The 18,697-nt window shown below is 34.1% G+C and overlaps 1 protein-coding gene across 1 annotated transcript; it reads left to right on the top strand.

Moving 5' to 3' along the window:
- Positions 1-12,867: 12,867 nt before the first annotated feature.
- LOC107842179 (S-type anion channel SLAH1) lies at positions 12,868-14,737 on the top strand. Its single transcript, XM_016685932.2, has 2 exons — positions 12,868-13,794; positions 14,339-14,737. The coding sequence occupies exons 1-2, from the start codon at positions 12,937-12,939 to the stop codon at positions 14,600-14,602; spliced, it is 1,122 nt and encodes a 373-aa protein (XP_016541418.2). The 5' UTR covers positions 12,868-12,936; the 3' UTR covers positions 14,603-14,737.
- The last annotated feature ends 3,960 nt before the right edge of the window (positions 14,738-18,697 follow it).

The raw sequence follows: 18,697 nt of genomic DNA on the forward strand, positions 1-18,697 counted from the left end.
AATGCTCCTCCTTCTACATTATCAACTGTTGGTTTGGTTATAAATTTCAAGGCTCTATAGAAAGTCTTCATTAAATGCTCGTCAGTCATCTTGTGGTTGGGACACTGTTTTAACTTTTTCTTGAATCACATCCAAGTTTTATTTAGTGCCCCATTTGGTAATTATCTGAAGTTGCTAATTTCATCGCTCAACTATAATATCCTGGAGGTTGGAAAGAACTTTTCTAGGAAAGCTTCTTTCAATTACCTTTAGTTTGTTGTAAAATCGGGGGCCAACTCATTCAACCATATTATTGCCTCTCTAAACAAAGACGACGGGAAAAACCGAAGATGAATTATATTTTGGCCAACACCAGGGTTATCAAAGGATTTTCAAATGTTGATAAAATTTACCAAATTCATATTTGGGTCATCCCCTAGAAGTCCTCCAAACAACCCCTTAAGATTAAGAAGTTGTATCATGGTGTTGGTTATATTGAACTTTACACCAAGTGCCAGTAGAGGTTGAATAATTTCTCTTGTAGCACCAACTTTGTCTAAGTCATCCTCTTCCTCATCAAGATCAAATTGCATAGCAGGTTGGCAGTTTGCTCTCCTTCTAGCTACTTGGTTTTTGTTTGCAGCCACCACTACATTCTTCGCATGCCTCATATTCGCTGGGTTGATCAGATCATCATCCCCCAAATCCTTCTCATCAATATTAGGGTCACAAGCTGGTTGATTGTTATTTTACCGATTAACCTGTGCTCTAGCCAAGGCAACTAGTCTATCAGCTTCTTGTTTTTCTTTTATTCTATCAATTAGATGTGGTTCAGGATTGAAGGGTAATAGTGGTTCTGCTAAACATCTAGTGTGTGGCATAAACTACAATGAGCCCATAATGAACCAAAAACAACAAGAAAAGCAAAATGTAGGAAACTTGACCAAAGGTCAATTAACAATCACAAACTTAATTGACAATCGTATTCCTCAGTAATCGTGCCAAAATTTGATACGCCCAAATTACACCTTTCTTATGAGAAAGTAAGCAGTTTTTGTCAAATACATAACCCAAATAGGTTGGGGTCGAATCCCACAGGGAATACTGTGTTCACTAAGTATTGTGGTTATTACTAGACTGTTGATCAAAGGTTCCAAATTAAAGAAGGGGTTTGATTTGTAAATTTTATCTCATTATTTGTAATAGAAAGTGTTCCAGTCAGTGATTTTTATTGTAAATAATAATTCAATGAGAGTAGGCAAACTAGAGTTACAGTTACTAAGATGTTCAAGCAGCTAGGGTTGTAAAGTATTCTGAATTTCCAATGAATCACGGTTACTAAGATGTTCAAGCAGCTACAATTATGAAGTATTCTGAATTTCCAATTAATCACTTCAATTGCAAGAGTTATTGAATCCTATAATTTACCAATTTGTATCTCAACCTAAATGAGTATATTATCCTTCAATTCTCTCGAACTTAAAGAATGCATCAATTTATTCAACTATTCTCTCATGTGGGTTGATCTCATTAACGTATCAACCCTTAACCCAAAGGTTAAAGATCTTAGATCCCATATAAACCTCTTATTTTCCAAATAAGCACTTTTCTATTCAAAAAAGTGATGTTCTTGGGCTCACCTCTCAAGTTTCCAAACAAGAAAGGTCATTATTGTGAAGAAGGATTTATGCAACTTCATTTAATCATGGAAAACATGTGTTTTCACAACCTCAATCATCTTTTCACATCAAGGCTCCCATAACCCTAGATATGGAAGCTTAGCCACACATCTCAATAGAAGAAGAAGAAAATGAAGAAAAATTCATTATGTTTCTCATAAATAAATTTAGAAATTACTTACAAAGATCAAAAGATTTGTTCTTGAATCTTCAAAGAAGAATATGTATAAAATGTTTTGATCCACAATTCTAGCTTGAATCCCAGAGAATACTATGTAACAATAATGTTCAAAGATGGAAATATGATAAAAGATACCTAAATAAAACCTAAACTGTGTATTTATATGTTTCCAAGTACAGAGGATTTAAAATTTGAACTTAGAAAAGCCACGTCTAAATTGACAGTCGGACCGACGGCCCATCGAAAGCCTAATGGTCCATCACGTGGACCATCGTTGATGGTTCTATAATGATAGGTTCTATTAAGGATATATGGTCACCTTGGCGGTCCGTTACTAGATCGGCGGTCCGCCGCACGGGCCGTCACTTGATCTTCCATGATATCATATTTTATTTTGTCCTGATGGTTAAGTTAGCAGTCCATCGGATGGTTGACGTTCCACCACTTGGACCATCATAGAGTTCATTCATTCTTTCCCTTCTATTTAACTCTGATGACCACCCTAGCAGTCTATCGAATGGCTGACGGTCCTCCAATTTGACCATCAGTGGCTTTTTTCTGCTATTTTTCTAAGTTTCTCCTTTAGCTAACTCTTAACCTAAAAACACTAAAATCTAGTATTAAATACAATATTAGTTGCTTGAAAATATAATTATCCCTTGAAAAAGATGTAAAATATTCTGTCAAAAGCTGACCCATCACCATGATTCCTTTTTTATGTGTTTCTGCATCTCCATTAGTTTATGAAAGGTGTATATGATTGTAAGTAAGAAGGGGTGCTCAGGCCTTTATGGTTAGGGATGTCCATCACAGTCAGGGCATCAGTTTGGGTCATGAAAAACATTGTATCAAAGCACGGTTTATGGTCCCAGGGTGTCTGCAAATTTTTTTCTAGTAAAGTCTTTCTTATGGGTATGTTGTGCACCACCCTTATAATCAGGAGGCTAGCGGGCATTTAGGAGTTATTTCTTATTCTTTCATATTCTAGATCGTGCTATAGCATTGTCCATAAGAAAGTTATAAAAATTCCTTACTTGCTCTAATTTCATAAGCCATGCCTAATTATTAAGGCGATACAAAAAGAAGAGTCTATCTCCCACAGCGAGGTAGTTCTCTCTAATTGAGTGATCCATAAAGTTATGAGATAGCACAAGGACTTGAGAGGACTCCATTAGTGCTTCAAGGTGTATTGATAGTGTATACCTTTATCCTGATAAAATTATGCTTTTTAGCCAGAGGTTCGAAGTGTATTCAGTCCTCTTTCAAATTTCATGTTGCAGATGTCATACATAGCATAATGATGTATAGTAAAATGTTGGAACTATATTTCCACCTGAAAAGTAGTATATGTTAAAGTGTCATGACCCATTGGTAGTGAGATGGTCCTGAAGTTGGTGACATGAAGTCACAAGATTAGCAGTCAGAGTGAGGGTGAATTTTGTGTAAGTAACTAGTTTTAGTTGTATAACCATAGATTTAGGAGTGGGTTTCCATTTTTTATTAATAGACTAGTGTGGTAGAAATAGTTGTGGATTATGTGGTAGTCTGTGAAGGAAGTGGCTGACTATGATTATTAATTATTCAAAATAGGGAAGGATCACAGAATGGATAGTTATGGTGGTGGTATAAATTATTTATAGGTTTAAATGGAGAGGGTTAGATTAGTCAATACGTTATGGGTAGAGACTTATTCATATAAGTGGAATTTGAAGGTAGTCTAAATGTATGCTTGGGTAAGTAAGTATGATGTGAGAGATTAGAATAAATTGATAAGATTGAAATGGGTTATATGATAAGATTAAGAATGACTATATTTATTATGTGGATTTAACCCCCTTTGATTGTTTGTTTCTCTACTAGTTGTAAATTAGTACTACGTGTGAGAAGGTATGTAGTAGATTTAGAGGTGTTGTAGTAATGTCGTGGAGAGGATGAACTTATTGGTCATAGTTAAGTAAAGTAATAGACTTAGGTTGATACTTCAATTTGATGGGATAGTATAATATGTAGCATGCTTCATCGGTGTTACATGATTCGTGTTAGATAATAGGCTTGAAATTTAGATGTGGAATATTGTGGTAAATTTAGTAGCTTAAGATTAATGATGTATGTCTTGTGGGAATGAATTAGTAGGCTTGATGTGATTTGCGATAGAGCCTAGGTTGATAATTTATGAAAAGTTTAAGTGGTAATTGTGAGATAATTATGTACATGAGGACTAGTATAAAAAAATAATTGATCGTGGTTGAGTCATTGAGTGGATAAGTGTGTAAGTAGAAAAGAATAAGTTGAACCCCGAGGTAGCGTGTTGTTAGATAAGGCGTGATGTGTATGAGTGTCACATGTACCTAGTTTTCATTCTGGAATTTTGTTGTATGGAGAAATATGGGGAGTTGTGTATAGCATTATCTAGAGTTGAATTGAGGAAATATGGGTAGGCAATATGTGCCTTTGGTATAGTTTGAATAATTTTGCTATGTTGTAGGTTATGTAATTGGCAGTCTAATGTTAGAATGTTAAGTAGTAGAGAGTGAATTTTTATGTGATAAGGAGTGAGGATGTGTATGCTCATGAGATTTTGAGTTATAGGTTGATGGCTATAGAAGATAGAGAAAAATTAAGAGTAGCGTTCTTGGAAAGAAATGCCTTTAGAGTATAGTTTAAAAGAAAAAGTTTAGAATTTATGTGTATGGTGATACCACATTGTGTTAAGTGTTGTGCTTGTAGATTTAATGAGAAGATATATCCTTAAGTTTAGGATTGTGACTTTGATCTAAGGGGGAGATGGTGAATTAAGGTAGTTCCCAAATTTTCTTGTTGTGTCAAGTTTCAAGTAAGAATCATGATAAATCAATCCCTATTCAAGAAAGTTCCTCCTACTTTGATTTGAATCGACATCTAACAATGTCTTATGTATTCAAGTTTTGTCTATGTCTGAGTTTGAGATCTTGATGTAACTCATGTCATGTTCTGGCCTCCAAACTAGAAGAAATAATGTCCCCCAGGGATCCAATATTTCAAGTATCCAAGCTCGATGATATGTTGCTCATGAACCATAAATCTATGTCCCAAATCATGCTTGGTTCTAGGAAACTATACTTTCATATCTTACCGATTCATTTTTATCTCGGGATTAAAAAAAGTGATAAATTTATGCGAACTCATGACATTTTTTGCCCTTCATATGATAAGTAATAGCTTTGAGTAGAAGCCCTTGTCTCAATCGTTGACTTTATGAATTCCAAACTTATGTTATATGATTCGTGATGTAATCACTCATGTTTCCCACTATGGTCTGTCTAAAGTACTCGTGCTATGTTGTTATTAGGTTCGAACATCTCTCTACTTACTATCCAGACACTTGATATATGAAGCACTTCGTGATTGTATCGTATCTTCACCTCATGTCCATCCTTGAGTGCATCAATAAAGATGGGTTATAATTGAGTAGTGTTTCTCCCATTCATGATTCTTATGCTCGGGCCATTTAATGAGCCTCCGTATGTGATTATAATGGTGGTTGTTGAAGTGCTACGATGTTTTAGGTAGGGGAGTAAATGTTCTTGAATGTGAAAATTTTGATGTGATTCTAGAGCTAAGATTACAGGTTAAAAGGGAAAAGAAGGAGATAAACTTTCATTATCTGAAATATTTAAGAAGGAGTTATATGGCAAGAAATATTAGTGAAAGTGATTGATTTTGCCAGTCTTGGTGTGGAGATCTATGTAGTGGGCATAGTAATGATTAGGCTTGAATGTACTGATTGATGAAAATGCAAGCCAATGTGTTATATGGTTAGTACTCCTTGATAAAAAATATTCGGGTGAGTTTGATGGTAGTGATAAGGTGAAGAAATATTCTTAAAGAGAAGTAAAGTACAGGGTCCCTAGCTTAAGTTAGCACCTTTTAACTCCGAGTTAAGCTTCAACATAGTACTATGTAGTGGGATTCAAATTCTTGTAGCTAGATATGTGACTGGAGAATTGTAAGTTAGAGAGTGTAAAGTATGCTATTTATTGTTTGGGGTGTAGACGATTAGTGCGAATAAGTTTAAGTCAATTCGTGGTACCTTGTAAGGTAGAGAATGCTTCTAATCCTATCTTCCGTGAAATCCTATTTCATGATTATTATCAATGTAAATAAGGACTATTATCACAAAATAAACCCATACCTTAGGTTGTGATGATAATGAATCATGGAACTTATGTGCAAGATCATCCCTATGTAAAGTTTCATTACCTCATGTTTCGTCCTTACACGTTTCCCTAAGGGTTATCATTAAGCTAGTTTGATTCCTTCACATATTTTGTTGAGGAAAAATGTTCAATGCAATGTTACATTCATTATTCTACACTTTTAAAGTTTCAAAAAGTTCCTACCCATCAAAAGGGGGACGAATGATCCCAATGGGGAGATAATGTAACACCCCGTACTTTTGGGTAAAGTTTGAACCATTTTTTCTAGGTATATAGACCCAAAATCAATGATTCTTTGTTAATAAATGTGTGATGATCAATCCTATAGAGTGTGAATACATTTGTATGTGAATTGAGGTCACAAAAATCCCCTAACTTAAAGATGAGTTGAAAACTCTTCTATCGATTAAGTTTTGATGAATGTCTCAACTTGAGTCAACTTCCATTGACCATAACTTCTTGTATATAACCAGTATAGGGCCTACTATATATCAAATTAAAGACCTTCGAATATTCTTTCCAATGTCACCGACCATTCTTCAATCCGAGTCTGAAGTCAAAAGTTATGAGTGTTTGAATAAGACACTTTCCAGACTATGCGATGGGGCATGCGGCGTCACTTAAGGCTATGCCATGGGTTGTATGTCGCTCAGCTTGGCTTGTTCCATGGACTATGCATCGCCCATTTTGGGAAAAACAGTGTAAAAGCTCTATTTTAATGTTATTTAAGGGCAATACGGTCTTTTCATGTCCCATAACAGTCACTAAACATCTATAGATGAAATTAAAGTCATTATTAACGTTTTAACTCTCTTAAATCCCTAGTTCATATTTCTAAAACACAAGAGGAGAAAAGCCAACTAACGTTTGCACATTCAATCTTTCACGAATTCTTCATTAACTAAGGTACGTGGATTTTTCCTAAACTACATGAACATGGTGAAATTGTTTTGATAATATTTCAATGTTGAGAAATCATGAATTTACAATGGGTTATGAATTTATATTTACAATTGTGCATTGTGAAATTCTTTTTATTATAATATTTTGGTCTTGAGGCTTTCCCCTAATTAGATTTGTACTCGTATATAAGTATGTATACATTTTTGAGTTCCAATGTTGAATTGAGAGCATAAACAATTAAAATCCCTCTCTTTTGGTAAAGCCTCTTGTTTTTATATGTTATGAATTATTCAATTGCATATTGAGAAGCCTAATTCTAATGACTTCACTATTGTGTAAGCCTTGATTTTTGATATGAACTGAAGAGAGGGTGATTCTTGTTAATATAAATGAAAAGTGGTGATTCAAAGAGATTTCATGGTTTGTTAAAAAATACTTGATCACCACATATTTGTTAAAATGATGAAAACAGAGAATCCCTGCATAGTTTGAAATATGTTTTGAAATATGAATCTTCTTGTACTGCTTGAATGACTTGGTGGTCTAAACATTTTCTGAATGAAACAGTTGTAATATAATAATGTATGGCGTAGAGATATGACTTGCAAGTCTTTATATGATGATACCAAATAGATGAATGCCCTAGCATATTCAGAATAAACGAAAAAAAATACAGATTTTACTTAGATTTTTAGATTTTGAATTTAGAAAGATGCATGTTTAGAAAAGGTTAAAAATGGACTTAAAGAGAGTTAGATGGTTTAACGAAGAAAGTACGAGTTGAAAGAATTTATGCTAGAAATCATGATTCGCCGACACAGAATTATAGTACCCTGCTTTGTGATCTTGTGTACCTTGATTCATGTACCCAATTTGGGACTATGGTTAGGAGCCCTACTTTATCATCTTGTGCACTACCATGAAATGTTTATTTGATTGGAGATTTTGGTACCCTGCTATACGATCTTGTGTGTCCCCATATAAATACTCCAATACTTGTGGCAAATGTGGATTGGGGGCTTGTCCGCCGAGTCAAGGGATGATTCCATATATACTGTGGAATTACAAATTGTAGGGTGTACCATCTAGCTCAGAAGTAAAATAAAGAGTGGGTCATGGTTTCAAGGAAATGTTTCAAAGTCTTTTAAGTATGCCCATGTTTTTCATATATTATATGTAAAATATTTTATGAATTTCTCTCAATTATGTTATATATAAATACATCATTTTGGATGGCTTTGCGTACTAGTATATCTGTATTGACCCCCTATATTTCAGGATCTTAGGCTCAGTCCCGGGGACCCGCTAAGCCGTAGATTGATTGATCAGAAATTTGCAGTTGATAAGCCTCCCTTATTCTGGAAGGCTTAATGTATAAGTCATTGTTATTTTATTTTGATTTATGATCCGACTGGGGCCTTGTCCCAGTCTTCAGACAGAGGTTGTTTTTAGTTAGTAGAGATTTTGCAGACTAGTGTTAGATATTTTTGATCTTTATGAACTCATTTCAGTATTGAGTAGTTTGAAATAAAAGTTGACCATGATTTCATTTTTTATGTATTTCACCATCTCTTCTTAGTATATGAATGGTGTATATGATTGCAAGTTGGGGCGCTCGGGCCTTAATAGTTCAGAATGTCCATCACGGCTAGGGCCTCGGTTCGGGTTGTGACATAAATGTAATGACTTATATTGGCTTGAATAACTGAAATCTGGAATTCATCAATCATAAATAACAAAGCACACTGAGTAATTCTCGTGAACCATCGCATTTAGTTATTCAAGATGTAATTGTATTCTATCTTTGAAACTTTTCTAATATTCTTGTCTAGTAGAAAATTCTTTTAAAAGCTATTCTGCAATACTGTAGGGAGGTTCTTCTAACTGAAATAAACCATGTGAGCTATCATAGAGTCCAACGTCTAGTTCTCCTAAGGGAAAAACCTCATATTGGGGAGAGATGCCATACTCTTGCCAAGGAGTATAACCTGAGCTAAGTGATTACATATATACTGTCATTCTTATAGAAATGGAAATAATCTAAATCTGTACCTACATTGGCTTGCAGTTGTAGGGGCATGTGAACATACCCAACTCGGTTCTAAATACTACTCCCTTCAATCTGTATGCTCATTTTGTAGGAAATCCATTTTAAAACTAGCATAAGGGTTGTAATGAAAATCAATTTACGCATTTATCTATTTAAAACTGTAATCAATATTGTAAAGTGGATTTCATATCTTAGCTAGAGATCAAAAGATTAAATGTTGATTCAAAAACTGATTATAACATATCATAGGATGCTCAAAAGCATAATTTCATCAAAGTATCAATATTCAAACTAGGGGCTTAAAAAAAGCCCATGCGTCAAATTATGTCAACTTCATCACAAATCATACTCATTAGTCAAACTCATAAGGTTCTTATACAACTCTAATCAAAATAGTGAAATTCAATCCTCAATAAACCTCTAAAATCTCTCCACAAGCAAAAATGTGTAAAATAGGCATGAAATTCAAATAACAATATTTGGGTATGAACCCTAATTTGAAATTCATATAAAATCATATGAATTTGTTATTAAAAACTAGTTTTGGACGCAAGGATGAAAGGATTATCCTTGTTAATAAATCCCACATACCTTAACTAATGAAGACACTTGAATTGAATTCCTATTTCTGCTCTTAGAGATTGATTATTGAAGATCTTGAATTGGGAACCTTGAATTTTGGGTTATCTTGGTAAAAGAATGGTGGAATTTTAAGGTTCCTAGAGTTTGAAATTGAAGCCTAGGGTTTTCTTTGATAGGGATTTGATGAATAATGAGCATATTTTGCTCAATGATACACTTAATCATCTGTTTTCATAGTTTGGGGGCTTGGTAAATGATAAAATTGCTCTTTGGAATTAAAACCCAAAACTGGGTTGCCGATTTTGCACCTTGGCGCAACGCAGTGCTTATCGCGGTGAAACACTAGAAAAAGGACGAGACCAATTTTACTGATCACCATGATGCGGTGCTACACATTAGGCTACTGAAAAAAGGACGAGTGCGATTTTGCACTCCACCACGACGCGGTGCAATCGCACTGCTTCACCAGAAAAAGACGAGTGCAAATTTGTACTCCATAGCGATGCGGTACCCGTTCCACCGCAATTTCTTATGCGACACTGGCCAATTGTGGTGATTTACTAGAAAAAGGACAATTGCGATTTTGGCCATTACCGCGATGCAATATTATGGTGGTGAGCTACTGTCTCTCACTAAAAGTGTTATAACATCTCACCCAGATATCGGATTAAGGCAAAATTGGTATCGTTGGAAAGCTAATTCAATTATCTATCTGTTTGTGGGTCAAGAGCTCAAAAATTCTTAGTAAAACAAAATATATGCTAATTAAAAGTTGACTATAGAAACATCCTTCTCACGAGCTCAGTCGGTAAGGGATGTTTTGATTCGTCTATTAGCTAGGAGTTACTTGAGACCTTAAAGCATAGTTCTAATGGTCATTTGAATTCTTGAGGTATTACAATAGTGAGGAAAGAACAACAGTTGCCTCACGTCATCGCTCGGCTCGGCTTCGGATCAAATGATCGATGAGATTAATTTTTTAGACAAAGTTTATTTGAATCTAGGAAAAACAATTGAATATATTTTCTCCATGAAGATGCATGCATAAACATAACTCGAAAGGGATGTAACCCTTTGAGGAAAAGACACACTATTTCAAAAAAAAAAGGGTGATTGTTCGGTCAAATGTGGCTGATTAGAAAAAACACATTATTTCGGAATAGACAGACATGACTGTTCCGAAGTGATACACCTTTCCATGAACCACTGCATTCTTTTCGAAGGGTACTTGATGGCTATAAATACCTGAACTTTTTCCTCAAGTAGGTACGAAATTTTCAGTATTGAAAAAACACTCGTCTACTACTAAAAAACTCTTTGTGATCATCTGTCGTTGAGTGTGTTCGAAAAATCTGAAGGTTTGAGGTACCGCTACATTATGATTGTGAGCCAATTTATCCAGGGAGGAAAAATTCCACAACCTCGGGTACTTGAGGAAAATTAATTCCTTAAGGACATTTCATGAAATCGAGGGACTTGGTTCTGTTTCTACTTCATCTTGTTTTTTAAAAATAACATACTTCTTTGATAGCTCATGTTGAACTTGTGTTGAAGGTGTTAAAACATCGTTGGTGTTCTTGAAATAATCTTAAACTTATGTTGAAGTGTTTGTACAAACATACAGATTGTGTACCCGAAACAACATGTTTCTTGTAGTACACCTTTCAAATATGAGCGACAATTTTAAAATTATTTGTACTTAACTCAAGTTGTACTGTAAAATACTGTTAAAAGGACAACATTGTTCTGAGAAGCATAAAAGCACAAGCAATTTGACATAATTAAAGAAGACCACACAAATGAGGTTAAAGTTGAAGCATTAAACTAACTACTTGTAACAAAATTATGTCAACACTCATACTCATGATTCATGAGTTCATAGTATTCTTCCAATTAAAGTTGATGCATTAAAGTATACTACTTGTAAGAAAATTTTGTTAACACTCATTCTCATGATTCATGAATTCATACTATTCTTCCAATTAATGTGAAAAATTAGGCTAAGGTATAAAGTTGGCCAAGAAGTTCAAGAAGTCAAAAAGTTCATTGTTTTACCTTCTTTTGTGGTTCATTTTTAATTTATTTATTTCTTTCTTATGCTTTTGTTAGGGGGTAGGGGTGGTGGTGGTGAATAGTACAATGTATAAAGTTCTTAGTAGAATGTATAAAGTTCTTTCTTATCGTTTTCAATTGTTTTATATGATAAATACGAAATAAGTTTAAATGAAATAATAGGAATCACATAGCTGGTCATAACTTATTTACAATTGGACCTGATTGTTTTGTTGTACTTCATTTAATAGAGTATCGTCAGGGGCGGAGACTCATGATTGCAATTTAGACCCCATTACATGAAAAATTACACTGTTGACGTGGTTGATTGGTTACTCATTGGAAACTGAGATAGTTGTATAACTGTTACCAAAATTATGTATTAGATATGAATGATTTAGGTCTAATAAAATCATCTAGTGGAGCAAAATATAATGATTCATATTCACTGTTCTCTCCCTCTGTATATGCATTAACGGTATCAAATGATGTGCACAAATTATAATCTGATCATTTAAAAGATAACCATATGAAACTCTCGATACAAATTAATTAATTCTTTAACAATATGGCAAGTAATGTGTAAAAAAATCTATACTATACCAATATGTAGAACTTAAATTTCTACTTACTTATACAAAGGAAAGGAGGAATGAAATTGTGTCAAAGCAGATAGTAGGTCAACATGGCTGCTTTGGCACATTTTAATTGGTTCTTTTCCCTGTCTTCATTTTTTCATCGTTTTAATTTATTTGTCTTATTTTTTGTAGTTTTCTACTTTAAAAAATAAGTAATAAATATTATAAATCATAATAATTAGCCTTTTACTAAATTTAAAAGATATAAAATATTTGACTGACTCTCGAAATTAATTATATCAGTGCTAGTTAAATTGAATAAAAGAAAATCTATTATAAATCACAATAATTAAAAACTTAATAGTTAACAATTTAAAATATCTAAAAATATATAAGAAATATGATTATTTATCTAAATTTTATTTATGTCAGATAAATTGAGATAAACATGTACCATATATTGGCACGAATCCCTCGATATCTTGTCTTTATAATAAAATGCATGATAACAGCCATGTGACCTAACAAAGGATGTTTACTTTATATCCCCACGAATGATCATGACTGATCCCACACTACATCTTGCTTTACTAATTTTAATTTTACTAATCTTGGATTATATGAATGTGCACTTTAATCTCCAAGTCACCTATATATAGCCCTAAATAACAACTGGATAATGTAGACCATATTCTCCTATACATTGCTACTGGTATCTTACATAGCCATTTTTTCAATGGGGGAACAAGTTTTTGAATCAACAATCAAGGTCACAATAAGTGATGATAACGACAACATTCACTCTACTAAAGATGTTGCCAAGAAATCAACATATTCTTATTCCCTATTGACTAAACTTCATGCAGGATATTTTAGAATTAGTCTTTCTCTTGGTGGTCAAGCTTTATTATGGAAAGTTTTAACTCAACATTTTGATAAATCACAAACACTTCAACACAAATTTCACTCACTCCCTTCAACTACTTTTCTCTTACTATGGTGGATTTCACTTTGTACCCTTTTGATCCTCTCTTTTCTCTACATCTTAAGGTGCATTTTTCACTTCAAATTAGTGAAATCAGAGTTCTTGCATCCTATTGGTGTTAATTACCTCTTTGCACCATGGATTTCTTGGCTTTTATTGTTCCAATCAGTGCCATTCACGATCCCAAATCTTCATTCTTGCCAAGTTCTATGGTGGATTTTTGTTGTCCCTGTGGTGATTCTTGATGTGAAAATTTATGGACAATGGTTCACTACTGAAAAGAGGTTCTTGTCAATGGTTGCAAATCCAACAAGCCAACTTTCTGTTTTGGGAAATTTGGTTGGTGCTTCGATAGCTAGCAAAATGAAGTGGAAGGAGAGTGCAATTTGCATATTTACACTTGGATTAGCACACTATTTAATTGTGTTTATAACCCTTTATCAACGATTATCGGGTAGTAATCATCTTCCTGTCATGCTTAGGCCTACATTTTTCTTGTTTGTGGCTGCACCTAGCATGGCTAGCTTAGCATGGGCTTCTATTTCTGGTGATTTTGACATGCCATGCAGGATGTTCTTTTTTCTTTCACTATTTCTCTTCACCTCTTTGGTAAGTCTATGATCTTCTTCCCAAAATTAGCTTCAAAAGATAGTACTATACATGCATTAGTTTACTCTAGTCTTAATCCCATTTGACTAGACAAAGAGTCTAAAAAAATGAAAACTTTAAAACCAGTGGTATATATTCAGCATGCCATCATGGTATTTATGTGTTCATAGAATTGTTGAAACTTGTTTAATTGCGATCTTAGACGTGCAAGTCATAACTTTTGTGCCATAAAAAAGTTTCTCATTAAGGGGCAAATGAGAGCCTTATTTTAAACGACGTCCATGTTTAGAAAGCTATTAGTATTTTGGAATGTAGGGTCACATAAACCATAGGCCATAATATAACATGTGGGTTCACATGAACTTGAGTAATTTTTTCTCTATTAATATCTATTAATATTTGACTGTAACCCAATATATATTTACTTAATGTCATTATAGGAACTCTTATTGATATTGCTTATAAAAATTCTACATGTCTCTACGTCACACATCCCATACATACACATCTATCTAATAACTTTCTTATTGATGTGATTAATAAGGTTTGTAGGCCAACATTATTCAAGAAATCAATGAGGAAGTTCAATGTTGCATGGTGGGCTTACTCATTTCCCCTCACATTCCTAGCTTTAGCCTCTTTACAATATGCACATCAAGTGGAAGGCCATGTTACTTCTGGCCTAATGTTGCTTCTCTCTGCCCTTTCTGTTGTTGTTTTTGTTGTCTTGACAGTGACTACTGCCCTCAATCTCGACATGCTCTTGTGTGATCATGATAGATATTTAAACTTCACCAAAAGCACTTAAATATATAGTAGGTAGTACTCTATATTTTAAGAAGTTGCGGGAACAGTCTGTCTCTCTCCCAAGATAATGGATGAAATTTGCATACACACTGTCCTCAGATTTCACTTGTTTAATTATACTCAGTACTTTTTTTCATTGTTGTTCTAGTATTTTTTTGCATTGTTGTTCTAGCAATTACTGCGATTCTTCATATAATTAATCTAATAATATGATTGAAACAATATATAAGTGTATTTTCACTACCCGAGCCGTAGTCCTGGCCGCAACGAGCATCCCGAAGCAAGGAGGCCTCGACGCCCCTTTTCCAACTGACAATCATATACACAATTCATATATTGTAAGGAAATGTAGAAAACAAACAGAAACATGGTCACTTTAATATTATAACTGAGTAATGCGGACATAAGTTCAATAAGACTCAAACCATCTAATACACATCTGCGAAATCTCTGCTACAACTGAAAACAACAATATGTCTAAAACTGAGACAAAGCCCCCGGTCGGACCACACACTAAAAATAATGAAATCATCAAGTAAGATAAGGCCTTCTGAAATAAGGAAGGCTCACCAACTCCAATCGTCTAACAATGATCTACTGCTTAGCGGAATTCCGGGACTAATCCTCAGATCGTGAAATATAGGGGGTCAATACAGATGTATTGATATGCAGAGCAATCCAAAATAATGTTCTTTTATATAACATAAGGGAGAGAAATTCATAAAACACTTTACATATGATATGTGAAAACATATGGGCATACATAAAACATTTTGAAACATTTCTTTGAAACCACGACTCACACTTTGTCTTAGTTCTAAGCTAGGTGGCACACCCTACAATTCTACAATCCCATGGGCTACATGGAATCCGCCTTTGACTCGGAGGCCAAGCCCCCAACCCATGTTTGCAGCAAGAGTTGGAGTTTCTAATTTTAATATGCCATAGGACACCAAGCCAGTGTATAATTCCTCTTTGGGGATGTATTAACCCGTATCGGCAAAATACGATTTCAAGCAATGAGTTTTATAGGCTCATGTCTTCTTTGGATAACCACCTAACTCTCTTCAAGGCCATTTTTAATTCTTTATAAACATGCATCATTCTACACTTCAAAATCTGAAGGAAATTTTGCATTCTGTTCAGTTCTAAGTTTGTCATGGCATTTTCTGTTTTGGTATCATCATACCAAGATTTGCAAGTCATATATCTAAGCCATACAATAACATGATACAATTCTTTGGACCATCAAATCATTCAAACAGTACAACAGAATTCGTATATCGAAATTCATTAAAAACCTATGCAAAGATTTTCTCTTTCAATTCTCAAACATGTGGTGGTCAATTACCTTGTAGCAAACCATGCAATTTTTTAAGTAATAATCTTTAACATTTACAAATGCGAACCATCTCTCTCTTTAATTCACAACATCAATAAAGCTTATAAATGATAGTAAAATCATTGGTTCATGCTTTAAGACAAGCAATTGAGTAACCCATAAATTGTAAATCAAGAACTAACACAATGAGAGGTGGAAATACATTATTCATGATCTCAATTCATATTAAAAAACTGGAAACACATATATACATATAAACGAGTAACAAATTCAAGTTTAAGGGAAGGCCTCAAGACCAAAACGTTCACAATGTATACTTCTTAATGTAATTCAAAACCCTTCATAAGATATGATTTCTCATCATTTAAAATCTCATTAAAACGATTTCATCATGCCCATGTAGTTTAGGAAAACCCCACGTACCTTATGTTTCTTAGTTGAAGAATAGAATCTTAATCTCGACACCTTTCTTAGGAAATCTTGGATTAAAAGTTTTTAATTTTTTACTTGAACAAAATCTAATTTCTCCTTGTTCTTGAGAGTGGGGAGGAAATGAGATGTTTTAAAACTGACAAAAGATGTTTTAAAACTGACAAAAGATGGGTTATAACATTGTTTTGATGATTTAAATCATGTGGGAGAAGTTTGGGATGAGAAAAATACCAAATATCCCTAGGGAAAGTGCGTACAAACTGCAGAAATTTCTAGTTGATGACTTGAGTTGATAACTTATCAACTAGTTGATGGCTTATCAACTCAAGTCCTCACTTCTATAAATGGGATGGTTAGGGGTGACGACTTGGGTGATAAGTCATCACTTAGTTGATGACTTATCACCTAAAGTCGTTACTTTGTAGCTGAAGTTGATGACATTCTGGTTAAGGCTAACGACTTGGCTGATAAGTCGTCACTTAGTTGACGGCTTATCACCTCAAGTCGCCACCTTGATGACAAACGGACATGCTGAGGTAAAATGAGCATAACTTTCCACTCCGATATCGGATTAAGGTGAAACCAGTTGCGTTGGAAAGAAAACTCAAAGATATTTTATTTAGAATATAGTAAAACACGTAGTTCATAATATAATAGAAGTAATGGTCATCAAAAGTTGATACAAGCTGAAGCATTCACTAAAACTTAATCGATAGAAACGTTCTCAACTCATCTTTGTGTTAGGAGATATTTGTGACCTGAATTTATATTCAAAGGTATTACCACACTATAGAATTGATCATCATACATATATTAACAAACAATCATTGGGTTCGGATCTATATGCGTAGGAACGAGTGTTTGAATTATAGCCCGAAAAATGTGGGGTATTACATTATCTCCCCTTTGGGATCATTCGTCCTCAAATAATGGGGAGGATTCTGTTGAAGCTATAGAAGAATAGAATAATGGACATAATCTTACATTAGAAATTTTATTCTCCTCAATGAAACATACGTAGACATTCAAGAAGAGTTTCATGGCATCACCAAGTAAATTGTCTGATTACAAATCATGAGATAACGAAATATGACATCGACATGATATTGGCATGTGTTCTATGGTACATGATCAAAACATTATAAGGCATGAATTTTTCTAAGAATCTTCGGCCTGATTAAAATTGGTACAAGCTATGAGATGAGATTCCCGCGACATAAGAATAGATTAGAAATATTCTCTACCTCAAATGATACGTCTAATAGCCTTTAAATTTTTGCAATGCCTTTTCACTATGATTTTAACTATGAATGCGATAGTTCAACATCTCAAACTTATAATTTTCCCGCTAAATACATAACTACAAGAGATTGAGTCTAAGTTCATCGTACTTCCATGTTGAAGCCTAACCTGGATTAAAAAAATGATAGCTTAAGCTATGGGACACCATATTCTACATCTCCTTAAGAATACTTTTCCATCTTATCACTATAATCGAACAACCTCAGGCCTTAAATCGAGGAGTACTAACCACATAGTGCATTATTTACATCAACCTCAACATCCAAGCCTATCATTTCTACACCCACTTTATGAATCTCTCCACTAAGACCAGCAAATTCAATCACTCTCACAAAGATTTTCACCATAAATCTTATTCTTAACTATTTCACATAACGAAAGTCCATCTCCTTCTTCCACCTTCTCCTATAACCTTATCTCTAGAAATCACACCAAAATTTTCACCTTCAAGAACATCTACACCCGTACCTAAAACATTACTATGCTTCCACAATCACCATATTCTAACATACAGAGGGTCATTGAGGGACCCGAGCATAAGACCATAAATAGGAATGATACTACTAAAATATAACCCATATTTGTTGATCTACTCAAGGTAGGACATGATGTGAATGTACGATACAATCACGAAGTGCTTCATATATCAAGTGTCTGGATTCTAAGTAGGGAGACTATCTAGCATAAATGTAATATTACATGAGTCCTTAGGATAGACCATAATGAGAAACATGAGTGCTTACATCACGAGTCGTATAAAATAAGTTTGGAATTCATAAAGTTGACTATTGAGACACGAACTTCTACTCGAAGGTACCGCTTCTCATTTTTAAAGCTGAAATAGTCATGAGTTCGCAAAACTTTATCATTTTGTCTAATCCCAACCTAAAATGAATCCCTAACATATGAAAACATAGTTTCTTAGAACCAAGAATGATTTGGGACATAGATTTATGGTTCATGAACAACATAACATAGATCTTAGATACTTCGAATATTGGATTACTAATGGACATTATT

Source organism: Capsicum annuum, chromosome 9, assembly GCF_002878395.1.
Source record: "Capsicum annuum cultivar UCD-10X-F1 chromosome 9, UCD10Xv1.1, whole genome shotgun sequence".
Taxonomy (NCBI): domain Eukaryota; kingdom Viridiplantae; phylum Streptophyta; class Magnoliopsida; order Solanales; family Solanaceae; genus Capsicum; species Capsicum annuum.